Below are 17,993 nucleotides of genomic sequence, written 5' to 3'. Positions count from 1 at the left end.
CAATCCTATACAACTTAGTACATAGCATCCAAACCATATAGCTAGTTACAAAAATTGCCAACCCATGCCATAGACTACTTTTTCCAAGTGACCATTATCACCTCAGGGACATCATCTATATCATCTATGAAAAAATAAGGGGGTAGTTCAAAGTTTACCTTAGCTCTACTTGTCTTTTATGAATTGAGGGTGCTAAAAGCCAAGATGTTGAGGTCATCGAATACCACACCCAATTGCACATATGCATTGAACATATGGAGATAATTAATAACCCACACCTTATTATTGTCCACAGTGATCTTCTGCCAGCATAGAAGGAAATTGATGTTGGCTTCCATGCACGACCACTCCTTATAAAAGGCCAAACTTTCCCTAACGATGAGGGATTGCCGATGGGGAGCAGTTTCTAAATCATCCACACCCAGAGGAAGGCTCATGTACTTCTCGGGTAGTGGAATTTGGAATTTTTCATCGATGCTATACACTGCCTTTTCTAGCCCTTTTCGCCATACAGGATTGAAGATGTCGAAACAGAGCTAAACTATGTCCTCACATCTAATATTTGCCCTTACCATAACACCTACGAATGAACCAATAATGGTGTTGTTGGTCCTCCAAGTAGCCTTATAATCAAAAACTTCTTCACCTATGGATCTACTAAAAATAAAGCGAGTCATATCATCTACTGGTCTAAGAAGGTGACTCCATCTCTCAGGTTTGACCTTCCCTAAAAAAGCCATGGTTCTATTCTCAGTCGTATGGTAAACATGGATATTTGTCTCCATCGATACTAATAATAGAATGCACAATGGAGGGAAATCCTAAAGACTACTATGTGAAAGACCCTGCAATGACACCAGAAACCATTCTTCAGTTGTTTCACATCATACTCCGACCCTGGTTTGTGTCACCCTTAAATTACAATGAATGCCATAACTCGGCAATGATCTCAGGCAATCATGACAACTATTGTAGACACCTCACATGCTTAGTTGCACTTACTAATCATACCAACTCTACATAAATTTAGGAATTCTATAAATGCTATCTAAGATACGGTATCCCACCAAGACCTCCAAATGTTAGAAAGTTATTCTAATTACCTAAGAGAACTAGTAAACATCATCTAAACTAGAGAATAGTGATGAGTCGCAGACCATCCAGACAAACGCTAAGAAAACCTAATTAGTATGGGAGAAAGAAGGCAGATGGCAAAATAAATAAAATTAAAACTCGAGTTATAACCTTTCTCATCTTTTTATACCTATATGTCTATCTTACCTATCCAAAAAAAAATCTTGTTCTATTAGGCCACTGTAAGGAGTAACCAAAATAGGCTACTAATCATTGCAAATCAATATCGATTCTCCATCAGTGCCTTTGTTAGCTAGCCAATCTGCTTTTTTATTACCTTCTCAGAATATATGACCAATTTGGAATTCTTCAAAATGGTCCAACCACATAAGAACTTCTTGAAGTTTTGAGTTCAGGACCTAATTAGGAGTATTTCACTTCCTAACTGCATTAAGGACAATCTGAGAATCTCCTTCGATGATTATCTTAGATAAACCTAGATTATTGCAAAGTTGTAAACCTTTATCTAGCACTTCTAATTTGCCCAAGTTATTAGAGGAAGGCAGTAGAGGTGACACTAGCTTAGCTATCCACTTGCCACAATCATCATTTACTATGTAACCAATCCTAGCCACTCTTGGGTTTCCTCTTGTCGTGCCATCAAAATTAAGTTTATACCATCCTTATGGAGGAGGGGCCCACTTGCAACAAGCCATTGCCTCCTTATTGCTTGATGAGTAGACCAAGGGTGGGATGATGAGGTTGGGCCAATTTTTTTTCATAAGTCCATCCCAAAAAGAGAATGAGCCTTCTTCTTTAATAGATTTCCTAAGATGAGCATTTAACACCTCCACAATGGAAGCTTCTAGTTTTAATAAAAACCTATCCACATTCATTTCTTTATCCTGAAAAATGTGACGATTTCTTTCTTTCCAAAACTCCCACACCATTATGGAGGGGCAAATATTCCAAAGCTTATTATAGACCTCATGGACCAAGTTCATAGGCCATGAATGAAGGAGTCCCTGGAGGGAGTTTGGTAAAGGAGTGGCCCATGCAAGTCGAGCCCTGAGCCATTCCCAACAATTAAGCACGAATGGATAGTTGAGGAATAGGTGGTCAACATCTTCATTATTTTATTTATAGAGAACACACCAATAAGGGCCTATGATGCCAAATTTTGCTAATTTGTTAGTAGTCAAAACTCTATTTTGTAATGCTAGCCACAAAAAGAATCTAGCATTTGAAAGACAAGTAACATCCCAACACAATTTTAGCGGTAACTCAAAAAGATTTCAACTTTGAGAATGGATAATAGCCTTATATCCTTGTTTCACATTGTATATACCATCCTTAGATTCAACCTAGATAAGATTTTCCAACCTTTCAGATTGTTTGATATTTCTGTTGGAAACAATCTTCTCAAAAGCCTTGACTAAGTCAGGATCTAAACCTATCTCATCAGGTGAATGCCACCTCCATTGAAGGACCCCATCTGAGACCTCCTTGATTTTGTAGTCCCTTACCTTACTGCCCCATAAATATGTCAACCTAAGTTTAAGATTTTCATTACTAGGGGAGGAAGGGATCAGAGGGTGCCCATCCCAAAAGTCTTCCCAAAATAGGGCTTTATCACCTGAACCCACATCCCATGTCAAAAATTTACATATCAATTTCCAACACTTAGACATAAAATTCCAGCATTCTGATCCTTTAGGCAAACTTGGCCCAAGAATAGGGCTTTATCACTTGAACCCACATCCCATGTAAAAAATTTACATATCAATTTCCAACACTTTGACATAAAGAAACTCAAGATCTTTCGAATCAAGATATATATTATATATAATTTTGGCCCATTTGTGATCATATTCCTTGTATAACCTCCAAATCAGTTTTGCTCCCAAAGCTTTGTTTTGCCACAGTGGCTTCTTAATCCCTAAACCCCCAAATTCTTTAGGTATGCATAAATTATCCCATGTAATAAGGGCTAATTTCTTATCATCTTCCTTATCTTTCCATGAGAAATTCCTGAGTTTGGATTCAAATTTTGTGGACATCCAATTTGAACGGGGCAGACAAGCCATAGGAAAGATTGGAATGGCTAAAAGGACCAATCTAATCTTAGTAATTTTACTGGCCTTAGAGAGCCATTTATCTTTCCAACTTCCAATCCACTTATCTACCTTCTCAATTGTGTCCATCCAAACTTTGCTATATTTTGAGCCCTTTTCTAGGGAAATATCCAAATACTTGCACGGAAAAAGTCCCTTTTTATAACCCATAATCTTGCAAATTAGGTTTTCCATATCCGAATTGGTGTTCAGGAAGAATATCTTAGACTTTTCTTTGTTCACCTTCTGTCCTGAGGCATCCATATAAGACTGTAAAATATTTTTAAAACCAAAAGCCTCTTGAACAGAGCTCTAGCCAGGTAAAATAGTATCATCTACATACTGTTGGTGGGTTATATTAGGAAGATTCTAGTTACAGTAGTAGCCAAGATCTTTCGTTTCAAATATGTGTCTAAGTCTGCTCTACCAAAAGCTTCTGCCATAAGAATGAAGAGAGAAGGAGATAATGGGTCTCCTTGTCTAATACCCCTAGAGATTTTGAAAAAACCTTCAAGCATCCCATTGATAAGAATAGAAATCTTAGGAGTGGATATAAACTTGAAGATTAGATTAATCCATTGATGAGAAAAGTCGAAAGCTTCTAGGACCTTGCATAGGAAACACCAATCAACCATATCATAAGCCTAATGTATGTCTAGCTTCATAAACATACATGCAACTTTGTCTTTAGATGCCGAGTGGATGGTTTCTTGGATTGTGAGAATACCATCCAAAATAGATCTCCCTGGAACAAAACCTGTCTATTCTTCGGAGATCAATTTTGGCAAAAGACCCTTGAGCCTGTTAGCCAAAATTTTAGAAAAGATTTTGTATATCATATTGCATAAGGCTATAGGGCGAAAGTCTCCAGGGTGTTCCGGCCCATTCTTTTTAGGAATCAATGTAATAAAGGAGTAGTTGATTTCTGCCAGCAATGATCCTCCATTTCTTGACGCTTCAATTGCTTTCCAGAGGTCTTTCCCCAAAATATCCCAACACTTTTGGAAGAAAAAGGCCTAAAAACTATCAGGCCCTTGTGATTTGTCAGGATTTATATAAAAAACTGCAGACCAAACCTCATCCAGAGTAATTAGTCTATTTAGATTTTTGTTATCTTCGGGTGTAATCAATTCAGGGATAAATTTAAGCATTCTGGATTGGGCCTCCCCATTTGATCCTTTGTAATTATTTAATAGCCCTTTAAAGTAGGAGACTAATGTATCTGTTATTTCTCTAGGGTTCTCTGTGCACAGACCCAAAGAGTTAATGATGCTAGTGATTTTATTTAGAGATCTATTATAAGTGGTAGAGTTATGATTTTTTTTTCTATTTCGGTCTCCCTCATCCAACCATTTATCCCTAGATTTCTGCCTCCAAAAAGTTTCCTCTTTGGAGAGGATATCTTCCTGTTTCGCAAGAAGTTCTTTTTCTAAAAAGTAATTCTCATAATTCATACCATATTTTATAATATCCTAATTTAGTTTCTTTAGTTTTTCTTCAATCTCCAACTTTTCTTTGAAAATATTATTAAAGTGCTCTCTATTCCACCTCAAAATGTTTTCTTTCAACATTTTCAGCTTAGAGATAAAAATAAACATTTTAGATCCTTCAAAGCTCGCTTGGAATATACCAAATCATGATTTGCTAACAAATAATTAATTCAATTCACAATGTTAGAAATGATCAAAGTCAAAAGATATCAAGAGAATCGATGCTTGATTGACAATATAATCAATTTGATATGATGCAATGAAATTAATTAACTGCAAGGTTGATTTTCTTTATCCATAGATAATTAACTTAATATGATGTGATAAAGTCAACTACCTAATAGTCTTAGCTTGATGAAATAAAAATTACTATGCACCTAGCCTTCATAGGCTTAATTTTTTAAAAAGATTGATTGATTTAAATATGATCGTGCCCCCTCGAGAGCAAAATCAAAATGATGCATAATGAAGTCTTGATTTCAAGCATTTCTCAAGATGTCTAATTGATATAAATGTGATTATGATTGATATGAAGATGATAAGAATCACTAAGAAGTTGTTTTGAACCATTATAACATGTTTAGAATCTAATGGTGATGTTTTGACTTTGATTTGAGTTGATAAAACACTCTTTGACCAAGTTTGACCACTTCAAAATTGTATTTGGCAAGGTTTTACTAATTTTAACAATGGTTGACCAAGATTATATTGAGTTGATTAGAGTCATTTCATTAAATATATCTTTCTAAAAATTTTGCTAAGTTTTTGTAGCCATTTGATGTTGTTTTAACCATGTTTACTTTGACCCACTTTGACCTTTGTTTGACCATGGTTTGACTAAATTTTATGAGTCTACTAACCATTGGTAACCTTTCTCTAAGATTCCAAGTTATGCTAATATAATTTTAAGTTAAAATTGTATTTGTGCTCCTTCATTTGCCCCTAGTCAACTGTGATTTGACTTTTGTTGACTTAACTACTTAGGGTTTCAAAATTATTAGCATTTCTACATTTCTTATATTTCATTAAATTCTATGAGTCTTCAGACCATTAGGAACCTTTCATGATTTTGAGTTAAAATTGTATTTGTACTCCTTCATTTGCCCCTAGTCAACTCCTATTTGACTTTGGTTGACTTAACTAATTAGGGTTTCAAGATTATCATTGTTTCTACATTTCTAACATTTGTGAATTTTGATTTTTCTCTCAATTATAATTTTAAGTGAAATTTATAATTTGACCAAACTTCATTTTCAAGGTTTCAAAACCCTAATCTCTATATATAGGACCCGAAACACTTTCTCCTTGTCATATGCACTTATAGTCTTTTGCATTCCACAACTAAAAGGATGGTGTTTCTTATCAAGAACCAAAGATTAAATCTTTTTATGATGATACTAGAGGCCAAATGACTATCCTCCACCTGTGATACCCAACACCCTTATTGTTTTGTTTTTTGTAGGTCAATTTCATGCATATTTTGATCATTTTTAGCTTATGGTATGTAGAGAGTCACTTCTAGGAGAAATGGATCACTTCTAGGGATTGTAAGTCATTTCCAGGGACTATGGGACACTTCTAGGAGATATGATTTGCTTCTAGCTAGAAGGTAGCTTCTGGGGCTAGATCTAGGTTATTTATGAGAGAAAGGTCAATTTTTGGAGCCTGAAAGGTTGTTTCTAGTAGCAAGGTCAATTTTGGGATGTAGAGTCTCTTCTAGGGTGTTTGGAATGTTATTTTTAGAGCAAGGTCATTCTTGGGAAGAAGCTTCATGCGTTCCATATTGCAAGAAATGTTAAGTGTCAAGTTTAGTAGATATTCTAGGGTTTATCTCCTTGAAAGTCTCTTAAGGTCCATAACGATAGCTAGAATCCATGATTAATTCCTTAAATGTTTTTTCTATAGGTCCACTTTTCTCCCATCTCCATCATGATGGTTTGACCTCTTCATGTGCTTAGTCGTTCATGAGATTTTTTAGATGATGATCACAAGCATGTCCCCTGATTAGGTCTAGAATATTTCTTAGATATGTCTGACATTCATGTTCACTAGGGTCTCCTTACTTCTTTAGCAAAGAGATGGCATTTTGAACATAACACTTTCCATCTTCCCATTGGGGAAATGACTATTACTCCTAAAGACATGTGGTGTATCACTTGAATACCCATGATGGGTAAGTTAGTCAAATTTTACGCTACTGGCAACCAAACCATTAAAGATGATGTCAAAGTTTTTGGAGGATCCAAGTATATCACAAAAAATATATCTAATGGGATTACTTATCTAGTCTACATGAGAGACTTCCTATGATGCTTGTTGGACTGATTAGTATTATCATACTTTTGGATGAGGGCCTCCATGGCTTCACCTATGGATGAGCTTACATAATTGGAGAGATGATTAGACGTCCTTGATGATATGCATGGGGTGCTTGCATCTTGGATAATATACATATATATAGAGATAGAGATTTACATAAGGTAGTGTACCATCATTCCCATAGTATGATTTTTGGGGTATTGATTCCCCATATATGGGCTAGGAATCATCTTCTAGTTATGAGGCCTATAACACATGGTCATCTGATCATGTTAGGTTAGTGCAATAGTCACCTGTTGGGCAACTAGAGTATTAGAGATGGATTTTAGATAATCTATCTGAGGTTGTCAAGAGATCATACTTAGATTGCGAGGAGTGGGATGATGATGATCATTAGGTTCCTTTTTTCTTCTAGACCTGCTTCTTGATTGTTCATGCTACATATGTGATTAAGAAGTTTACTGTGACTCAAACCTTGAGATAGTTTGGCAAAGTATAGGATATTCAAGAGAAGACTACTATTTATGCTCACACTCGTGAGGAGGTACTATGGGGTAAATGACTTGATTATCAAGCCACTGAAGAGTATTACAAAAATTAATAATATTGATTGGGATCCTCTTATAGAGGTAGAGGATGGTGGAGTCATAATCATATATTGTACCTATTTCGCATTACACCCTTTTTTGAGATTTACTACCCTAAATGAGCCCAAACCTAACATTGAGGAGGATGATGATGATGGTCCCTCTCCAAGTAGAGTAAGATGAGGACATGGAGCTAGATCCAGAGTCCGTGAGGGTTGGGGAGCTATGGGTGCAGATGGGGATGCTGTGATTACTCTGAATATAGGTTGATGATGATGATAGAGCATATAGAGAAGATGGGGGGATGGTATTGATAGGGGGGATGTCGGCTCAAATTCCAAGTGATGCCTCATTGTTGAGTTTCTCTAGAAATTTTGGTTGGTTATGTTTCTAGGGATCAACCTCAGAGGCATCTGTGAGATACATAGAGATTTCCTATATAGATGTAGAGGTCATAACTATCGATCCTAACTACTAAGAGATTTGATAAGAGACCAATACCCAGATTAGAGCAGAGACAGTTTTAGCCTATTCGTGGTGAGTCCAGTAGGTTAGAATCTAGTCAAGATCATGAGATATAGATGATGACACACATTGCATCTTTAGAGTATTTTCTTGAGGATAGGGATAAACTGATAAAGAGGGTGATAACCTCCTTGAGGGTAGAGAATACTTGTGAGGTAGAGGCTTTGAAGATTGAGACATATCAAGACTTGATTTTTGTTACCCTTCATAGTCAATGAGTTTCCAATCATATAGCTTTGTATTAGAGAGCAATGCCTAAGGGTGACAAAGCAACTAGGTATTCATCTGTGACTTAGCATTTAGAGGAAGCCATGTTACCACATGCACCATGTAGAGTGGTTTGACCTTTTCCTCCTCATCATCCTAATGAAGGAGGTAGTAAGACTTGATGTAGTCTTCATTGTTCATCTTATGTACTTGATGTAGCTTGGATGTACTTATGATATTCTTTGATAGACTTTGATTACTCTCTAATATCATGGACATTTTGTCTTAGGTCCATGAATATTGTACATATCATTGGTATACTTGCGTATGCATTGATTCACCCTTTTTTTGCTATCTCGATATATATATGATATGCCTCCAATCTTTATGATATATCTTGGTCAAATGACAATTATATATATATTTTTTTATTAGTATTGATCTCTACGCCTATGTTGCCTATTAGTATCCAAATACTTAGTCATTTAGTGGCAAGGATGGAAGGTCATCACTGTGACCGAGTCATCTAGTAAAGGCCGAAGACTTGTTTATTTTGCATTACACGTTGAGCAAGTCAGAGATTACTGAGCACTCTAGTTGAGACTGAGCACATATATAAGCTGAGCTATTACAGTTGAGACCGAGTCAATTGGAAGATAATTTTTTCTGAGTAAATGGAAAAGATCAAGCATGTAGAAGTTGAGTGCTAGCATGAATGTTAGTTACGAATGAGTGTTAGAACATTCAAATGCTAAGAAAACCAGTTTTGTCATATGAGTTTGTAATCACACAAACACCTATGTAAACCATGTAATCACACAAACACCTATGTAAACCATTTTTGGCTGACTTCTATATACATTTAATGATTGTAGAGATAATTAAGATGGAGTGTATACATATTTATAGGAGGTAATGAGCCCAAAGGAAAGAAAATCAACCAATCAGAAAATTAGAAGGGAAACAACAAAAGAGATGAATTTTGAACCATTGATTATGATCTAGAACTTTCAAAGGTTGTCTATTTAATGAGGTTTCTAACCCTAGGATCAATGAGAGGAGAAGAAGTGTATGTGTGAATGAATGGGTGAATGCACAAGTAAAGGAGCAAACAAGGATAAAACATAGCAAGAAAGGCTAAGTCTGAAATCCAAGCAGTGAAGGATAGAACAAAGATATTGAATTAAGAGATCAGATTGAGACATTGAACAAAGGAGATCCAAAATCATCTTTTAGAGCAAATTGAGGGTTAGGTACTGTATTAGTTTTAACATATTGAGTCAGTGCAAATTATTTAATCGAGTGATCCTAACATATCTATGAAAATATCCTAACAGAGTCCTTACTTGATTGTAAGTGTGAAATCCTTTAACAGGGTAAAACCTAACAATCTTAAAGCTTTTAATAGGGCAAACCCCTCATAGGGTAGATCATATATTATGATCAAACATTGTAACCCTAGCATGTTAACTTTATTGTTGCAAAAGTGAAGATTTGTGGGTTTCATCTCCACCTCAGTTTTACCTTCGCATTAAAGTGTTTCTGGGTAACCAAAGCATTTGTGTTATGTGTTGAATCTTTTCATGGATGTGATATTTTCATTTACATTTTAGCATTACAATTTTGATGATAGATATGAGATGTATTAGGTGAGAAATTAGTAGTTTGGTTTTGCAAGTAAAGGTTTAAGATCCTAATTCACCCTCCCTCTTAATATCTCATTTTCCAATAAATCCTTCCAACAATTGGTATCAGAGCATAGTTCTCTTGGAAGAAGTCTAACAACTTGAGAGAATCAAATCTTGGAAATGGAGGAATACTTGATGGGAAAAGTCTTTGAGAACTCATTGATTGAAATCCATATCATATTGCAACAAATTGAAGGAGTGAGTGAAGAGTTAAGAAAATCCTTGACCAAAAGGAAAGAGTTGGTAATTGAGCAAAATGACACACAATACTAGAAAGTTGATACAGATGAGCTATTTGATAGTGGGAAGACTGATGGTAGAAATGCAACAATAGAAAAATTACTAGAGAAGAACAACATTATGAGCAAAGAGGTAAAAGAACTCAAGAGAGAACATGAAATCCAATTAGTAAGACTATGTGAATTGATAGAGAAAAAGAAGAAAGCAAATGAAGACAAAATCATGGTTGAAGAAGATAAAAGATAGATGACAACCATACTGGAAGAGAGATCATTTGAAGTATATAAGCTTGCAAACAATCAGTTGGACATGATGAATCAATTGATAATTGCTACCCAGGAAGTGAACATAAAGGAATTGGAGATCACAAGCTTAAGGTCACAAAATGAGCAATTAAGAAATGAGTTAAGGGCTGAAAGGGAACTTCTGTAAAGAATTAACAAACCAAGTGAAGCTATCAAATACTTTGAAGAACTGATGAGATCACCTAGATCAACAAGAGATACTTCTAGACTAGGATACAAAAAGCACATTTCATCTATTGAAGAAGGAGAATTATCACAAAGTGGAGAAAAAATAAATACAAAATTTAAAGGCAAGCCTATATGTCATCATTGTGGCAAACTTGGACACACAGCCAACATTTGCAAAAGCAAAAATGGTATCTAAACTTCTAAACCTAAGTTTATTGGTAATTGCTTTAATTGCAATAATATAGGACACCAAGCACATGAATGCAAAATAAAGAAAAGAGATTCACCCACTATATCTAGATTTGAAGGATATTGCTATAATTGTCAGAAATATGGACATAGAGTTCATGAGTGCAGATCCAAGATAAAATCGAACTAGACGTTTGAAAAACAAAAACAAGCATCAAGAAAAGGCAACTCTCACTATTGGGATCACAATACATGGTACAATTGTCATTATTGTGGAGAATATAGACACATTCCAGAGAATTGCATTAAGACACATTTCATAGGAAATTATAAGAAATGGTTGAATATAGAACTAGTTTGCTTTAGTTGTCTTAAAGTTGGACATGTTAGTAGAAATTGTAGAACCGGAGCACCTGCACCAAACAATGGAAATGACAAAGGTAAAGGAAAGGTTGAAGTGAAGAAAAAATGGAAAGAAATAGGGGAAGCTAGAAACAGTGGATCAAGCAAAGCTGAGATCACCCAATCCAATGGATCAAGTGATCACACCACAACTAAATGAATATAGAGTAAAAGGGCAAATGAAAAACATTGCAAAAAAGTTGAGGGGAATAACCCAAATGTGATATAACAAATCAAACTGAAATAGAAAGTTAAAAAAGATATAATTATTTTGTTTCTATAATTTATGTGATGTTAGAAAGAAATAAAAATAAATAAATGGAAAATTTATTGACAACAAATTGTAAAATTCAGCAGCAAAACTGTCACATAGAAGCTTATCGACTTAAAAATAGATAGATACTACTTAACTATATTCATAATTTTTTTATACACTCTCTCTCTCAAATAAATAAATAAAGAAATATATAAAAATTGGCCTTTAAATTAATCCTTATTGTGAAATTGCTAATAAGACAGACAATGATATAAAAGAAGGCACGTACGGAAAAAATTTCAGCTCAGATGCATTTTAAAATGTCCACCAAGCAACGGAACTCAAGACACAAATCTTAAATTATATGTGCACGATGAAAAATGCCACGAATTTAGCTAGGCCTGCGCTCTTCCTAGTATAAAATCTCAACTGAAACCTCAAAGAATCAAATCCTTTTGTTTTCTAAATTGGAGAGGATTGATTTTACAGGTTTTCTTCAATGGCGTTTGAAATTCTGGATCCGCGTGGTAGGGGGTCCAGTGTAGCAAGAGGTCGATATAGAATGAGTTTTTTTGAGAATTTGCCTCCACTTGAGCAATTTCGTTCAGAGGAAATGAATATGGTGCAGCTAATTATCCCTGTGGAATCTGCGCATATGTCAATTACTTACCTGGGAGAACTCGGTTGCCTGCAATTCAAGAATGTATGTTGGATTTCCTCTTTAATTTATTAATTAATTTGTTTCTCCTGGATCCAATATATTAAATTGTGTATTTAGTGGAATAAAACTTGAATATTCAATGCACCGAGGTGGGTTGTTCTGCATAAATCAGGTTTCATTTGAGAATTTTTGTAATTTTTTTTGATAAAGAAAATGATGCCCGTAATAGAATTTATTAGAATTGTTGTTTTCTCCTTGGATCTTGGGTTGTTTTTTGAATGTCAAACGGAACTGAGATATTTTATGCTGCTTATATCTTGTGCTAGGTTCTGATTTGGAATTTTTACTGCCTAGGTTAAGTTTGGAACATCATGTTCCTGCAGGTTACAGGAAAACTTCACTACATGAATGGTGGAGTAATTAGAGGACTTACTGCAGCCTAAAATGAAATTAGTGAGATATAATTTAACTATTTTGTGCTTAACTTGGGTAGTGCTTAAAAAATTCGTCGAAGAGACAACGATTTAAAATAATTGGGACGTAAAAGATGTCCCAATGAGAATTTGGAGGGTTGAATTATTGTGATTTTTGAACAACCGAATTGAACTTTCGTTTCAATTATTGTGGTATGGGCAAACTTAATCGCATTCTCAGGATTTGTAAACACGGGTCTCTATTTATTACCAGAATCGATGACAAGATTGAGTCTCTTTTTCCATTGGTAGTTGACTCCTTTGTAGGCACTCTTTCTGTCAGGTTTCATAGCTTACCCACCAAAACAAATGTTAGAATCAGTAAGATGAAAAAAGAATGAAATTGAATTTAAATGAAACAAAGTTGAACTATTTTGTGCTTGAAAGATGGCAATGCTGCATGCATAAAGTCATTATAGACAATGTTTGAAAAACCTGAGCAAATTTTTATTCTTCCTGAGAATTTGCTTGGATTGGTAGTTAGTTGTAATATGGCATCTGGTGAGCAAGGGTCATATCCTCTATATTTGTGAACATGGTTGTGCCACATAATAATCATGGCAACCCAGCTACACTCATATTGGAGTTGTTGGATGCCCTATTGTAGTGGAAATTGGTAACATTCAAATGAAAGCCGTTAGGATTGTCAATATCTATATCTTGGGTATCTTATAAGGCATCTTATTTAAGCTAGAAAGTCTATTGCATGATTTCTTTGGGTCAATTTTGACTGCAAAAATGGTTTTCACATTGTTGCTAGGAACTATATGTTTTCTTCAGGATGGCCTGGAATTTATGTTGCCTTCCCCAAGGTCTTGGTGGTCTACTGCTTAGTAATGTGAATTGATAAGGAATTAAGCTTTGCACAAAATGGATCCGAGTGCTTGTGGTGGTAATGAAGACTGGGAAGTCCTTTTAATGGCTTGTATCTCTGTAGGTTCCCTTTTTCATTGACCTAACTTGAATTGGCCTTGACTTTCATTCCCTTGATAAATGTTTTGACCATGTTAAGTTTTCAATACTTTTTTAGCCAAAACATTTGGCAGGCACGGGAAGGTATCAAACCATGGATTTTGTGGAATGGCGAGAGATATCACAATCACTTGTACATCACTATAACACTGTATTAATCAATAACAGCGCAGTCCAATGATGTGTTCCTAGTTGAATTGGGGCCGTTTGTGCTCAGAAACATCCTGAGAATGAGGGGACAGGTTGGAAATGCTTCCCCACTATTGCCAAAATCTGCAAAAATTCAGGAAATGTCCCATGGATGTCTGAGAAAATTTTGGAAATGATATCCGACTGCTAGATGTCCTGTATGTGCCAACAACAATATGTTTCATTTTAAGAAAACACAAAAGTACTGAAAAATATATTGTGTTAAAGTAGATCAAGTGAAAGATTGCTGACAGTGCATTCTTTGTGGGTTCTTGCAATAGCCGGAACTTAAACCTTTGATGATCCTGTTAGAGGCTTCCAATAAGCTAGAGCCATTGAAGATCCAGGGCTTTGTTTTCTCGAGCTCTTCCTTTTTGGGTTTTTGTTTTTCTCAGTGGTATCTTACCCTAGTGATGCACATTGTATAATGCTTTCTCAAGAATTTAAGGCTTCTTATTTTGCTTAGATTTGGGGTTTCTTTTTCCCTGTCTTGGGATGACATGATGTGAGTTTGAAGAAAAATGGTAGAAAGGGCCTTTTTGCATTAATGGAGACTCAAGAAAAACTTCTGGTCTTTTTAGCTTTGATCATTACTTGAGACTTAGAATATCTTTGTAAATGAGATGTTGTGATTCTGTTTTTTTAAAGATAGATAGATTTTAGTATTGTACAAGATTGAAATGGTTTATAAGATTATATAGAATAAAAATAAGTGAGGAGCTCCTGAAAAAGAAAATTATTTGTGCAAATTTAGTTTATGTTAGAATCCATTATTCTTATATGAATTTTGATTAGATTTTTTTTTTTGAATACTATGTTCTTCATAATGCAGACAAAGACATTTCCTCTAGGTTATTTAGGCAGGCAGTTGGAATGTATTCAATGGTACAACGTTTTCATAGAATGGATACATTCTCTTTTCCTACCTTTGTTGTTTGTATATTCCATCTACTTGACTGCCATATGGGTTGGTGTGATCCAATTCTTAATTGAGCTATGATGAGCATCATTATTTTTGTCATTTTATAGTTGAAACTTGCAGCCTTTGGACATTTTGTTGTATATGCACATTTTCATTGAATGCAATTAATTTCTGTTAAAACTTTATTTGTTTGTTGCTATTAATGAAATGGAAATCTCACTTGAACTTCATATATGTGTTAAGGTTCTATGATGTATATGATGATTGCCTTATCAATGCTATCATATGAACATTTGAAATTTTCTACATTTCAGTTTTTTTTTCCTATTTTTTTTGACAGTCCTCCCCTTGCCCTTCTCCAGACATGGTACCATCCCGTCTCCCTTTTCGAAACACATCCCCCTGTCCTCTACCATCCTTTTCTGGGAAACTTGGGGTAATATTGACAAGTTGCTAGACAAGGTTTCTTGGTTTCACTCTGCGAAGTTCTTTAGAAGAGGCATTGGGCATAGACAAGGGTTATTCTTCAAGTTTGATTTTTCTTGGCTTTCATGGATGCAATTAAAGCATTAAGTTTAGCTTGAACACTGAGGATAAAGAGACCTTCCGAACAATAGGTGAAGTAGAACCTGTTTAGTATTTGCACAAAATCTCTTGCATTTTGTCAAACTATACTTGAAAGATTGGATGTGGTATTTTAGTATCATCTTTTGTAGCTACACTTTCAACAAAGGATACATATGACCTTTCTCACATTTTTTTATGGTTTAGAAATTAAATTCAAGATGGTTTCTTCAGTCTCCATCTTTTATTTTGGATAAGCATTTGTAGATAATCTGGAAAGCAGTTTTACAGCCCAAGATTGCACGTTTTGCCTAGTTCTTACTTTATAGGTTTCTCCCTATTGAAAAATGGTTGACACATTTAGGAGTGCTTAACCCCAAATGCCTATTTTGTGAGCAACTTGAAACAATAAATCATTTGTTTTAGTTTTGTGTTAATGGACAATTGGCTTGATTGTGGATTCATGATTTTTTGAAGCCTTTAAAACTAGATCCCTTGAGATGGGACAATGCTTTGCCAGGCAATAGGGCAAAAAATTTGATGAAATTTGCCTCTACGGCGTGCTTTTAGACTGGAGATTCTTTTTGACATATGAAAAGATAGAAATGCTTCCTTGTTTGTTCATGTTTTTGTTGATTCGAATTTTGCTACTGTCTTGAAGTTGCTGGTGATGTTGAATGTTCTCATGTAGATACAAGTCTAGGTCAGCTCAGGAACATAGAAAGTGGCACACTTTTAAGAGTCTTTTTGATCATTGTGAGAATGCCCCTTGTAGTAGGCCTGTAGTCCCCTACTCTTCATCTCCTTGAGCTAGTCTCTCTCATTCAAGTGAAGGACATGGTTGCTTTGATTCTTCTTGGCACTGCTTGTAGATGATTATGCTTCTTGTTGGCTAAGTAGTCTATTGTTTTGTCATTGTTGACAAGGAAGCGAATAGGTTGGTTGTTTCTTGCTCACCACTCACTTATGTCCTCTCAGCAATGTGGGTGGGCCTCTTTAAAAGGACACAACTTTCCTTACTTGGATTTTGCCATAGCTTGAACTATTGGATTCTTAGCCTCAAGAAGGAGAAGACTATGCTCTCACTAATTGAGAGTTTGTTATTGATGGAAATGACTTGCTTAGGTGACTAGGAGCCCCCTCCTCATTCAAGCTTAATAGCATTGGCTGCTTATTTTTCATCATTGACTCTTTGGTTTGTGATTTGTGAATGGCTGTTTTCTTTTTTGGCCGTGGTCTATTGTTGTGTCTGTTTCCATTTTGGGGTCATGTGCTACTTCATTTCCTAGGTTTTGCCTAATTTGCATGTTTTGGGAGTTGATTCTATTTTGTCTCTATTTCTTGAGGATTGATTGCATCTATCTGCTTTGATTTACTACTTTGTTCTTGATGGAGACCTCCTTGGACAAGCTAGATGTTATTTAAAAACACTAACAGAAATAGAGACAAAAACTAATTTAAATGAGAAGCAAGATGGTTGAGTTTTGGATCTTGTTTTATAATAATGGCTAAAGAATGAAAAATATTTTTCCTAAATCTGGGCAAGATGTCAAATTTTTTAGGCATGGTCTGTTTGAATGTACCTTAACACACAACTTTGCAACATGTGTGGTGTTCACATATATTTATATATCTATTTTATAATCTAACACTCATTAAAACAATTGAAATGATGCTCCATTAATTCAAAGCTTGAATTATGGCATAAAATTCTTGATCATAATCCGAATATTTCCTCTTGGCATCATTTAACGTTTTACTGTAAAAAGCAACAGGTCTACCTTCTTGACTCAACACAGTTCCAATTGCCAGTTGAAATACTTTAATGAAATCTGGTAAGGCCAAGATTGGTTGTTTAGAAACTTTCCACTTCAATGACTCAAAACTCCAGTCAGAACCATGTGTCCATCTGAAGTCCTTCCAATAACCTCTTATAATCTTTGTCATAGGATTATAAACTGAATTGAAAAACCTGATAATCTTTCGTTAAAAACAAATCTGTACATGAAATGATCTTACTTCCCCAACACTCTCCAGTCTAGGCCGTTCCAAAATTGATTTAACCTTTTTAGGATCCATCTTCAAACCTTCAGTTGAAATAAACAATCCTAGATATACTATCTCTTCCTTCATGAAATGACATTTGATATTGATCAACTACTTTTCTTTTTTCATTCTCTACAACACTTGCCTTGGATGCAACAAATGTGCTTCCTTACTCTTACTGAAAATCAAAATATCATCCAGGTATACAATCACAGATTTACTCAAGAATTTCTATGATACTTCATTTATCAATCTCATGAAAGTACTAGGTGTGTTAGCTAAGCCAAAAGGCATAACCAACCATTCATACAAACCGTCATTAGTCTTAAATGCAATTTTCCATTCGCCACCTTCTCTAATTCTAATCTGATGAAAATCACTTGTCAAATTGATCTTGGTAAAGTGCTTTGCTCTACTCAAGCAATCCATTATGTCATCCATCCTAGGCTGTGGTGCTTTGTTTGGTAAGTTGGCTCTTGGAACTAGGTCCATACAATGATTGCTACTTCTGATAGGATCTATTTCATTAGATACATTATTTGAAATGATGAACTCGAATTTTGTCAATAACTCCTTCACCTAGTTTCTTCTCTCTTATTGCC

At 35.2% G+C, this 17,993-nt stretch overlaps 1 protein-coding gene across 7 annotated transcripts in view; it reads left to right on the top strand.

Annotated features, from left to right (window-relative positions):
- The first annotated feature begins 11,854 nt into the window (after window positions 1-11,854).
- The window catches only part of LOC149570353 (V-type proton ATPase subunit a1-like), a 234,424-nt gene continuing 228,285 nt past the window's right edge, over window positions 11,855-17,993 (top strand). For 2 of the 7 annotated variants that reach the window (XR_016362925.1, XM_089822995.1), the window contains exon 1: window positions 11,866-12,267. Coding sequence is in view for 4 of the 7 variants with exons in the window: in XM_089822995.1 (XP_089679121.1) it covers window positions 12,064-12,267 (204 nt within the window). In the remaining 3 variants the exon portion in view is untranslated. Of the gene's footprint in view, window positions 12,268-17,993 lie in introns of all 7 variants that reach the window. The other 5 variants (XM_089822998.1, XM_089822997.1, XM_089822996.1 and 2 more) reach the window with 4 other exon arrangements.

The sequence above is a fragment of the Cupressus sempervirens genome, chromosome 3 (genome assembly GCF_028749045.1).
Source record: "Cupressus sempervirens isolate cs-2001-9-10 chromosome 3, ASM2874904v1, whole genome shotgun sequence".
Taxonomy (NCBI): domain Eukaryota; kingdom Viridiplantae; phylum Streptophyta; class Pinopsida; order Cupressales; family Cupressaceae; genus Cupressus; species Cupressus sempervirens.
The sequence above is the reverse complement of the archived record's forward strand: the minus strand, read 5'-3'. Positions and strand labels throughout refer to the sequence as shown.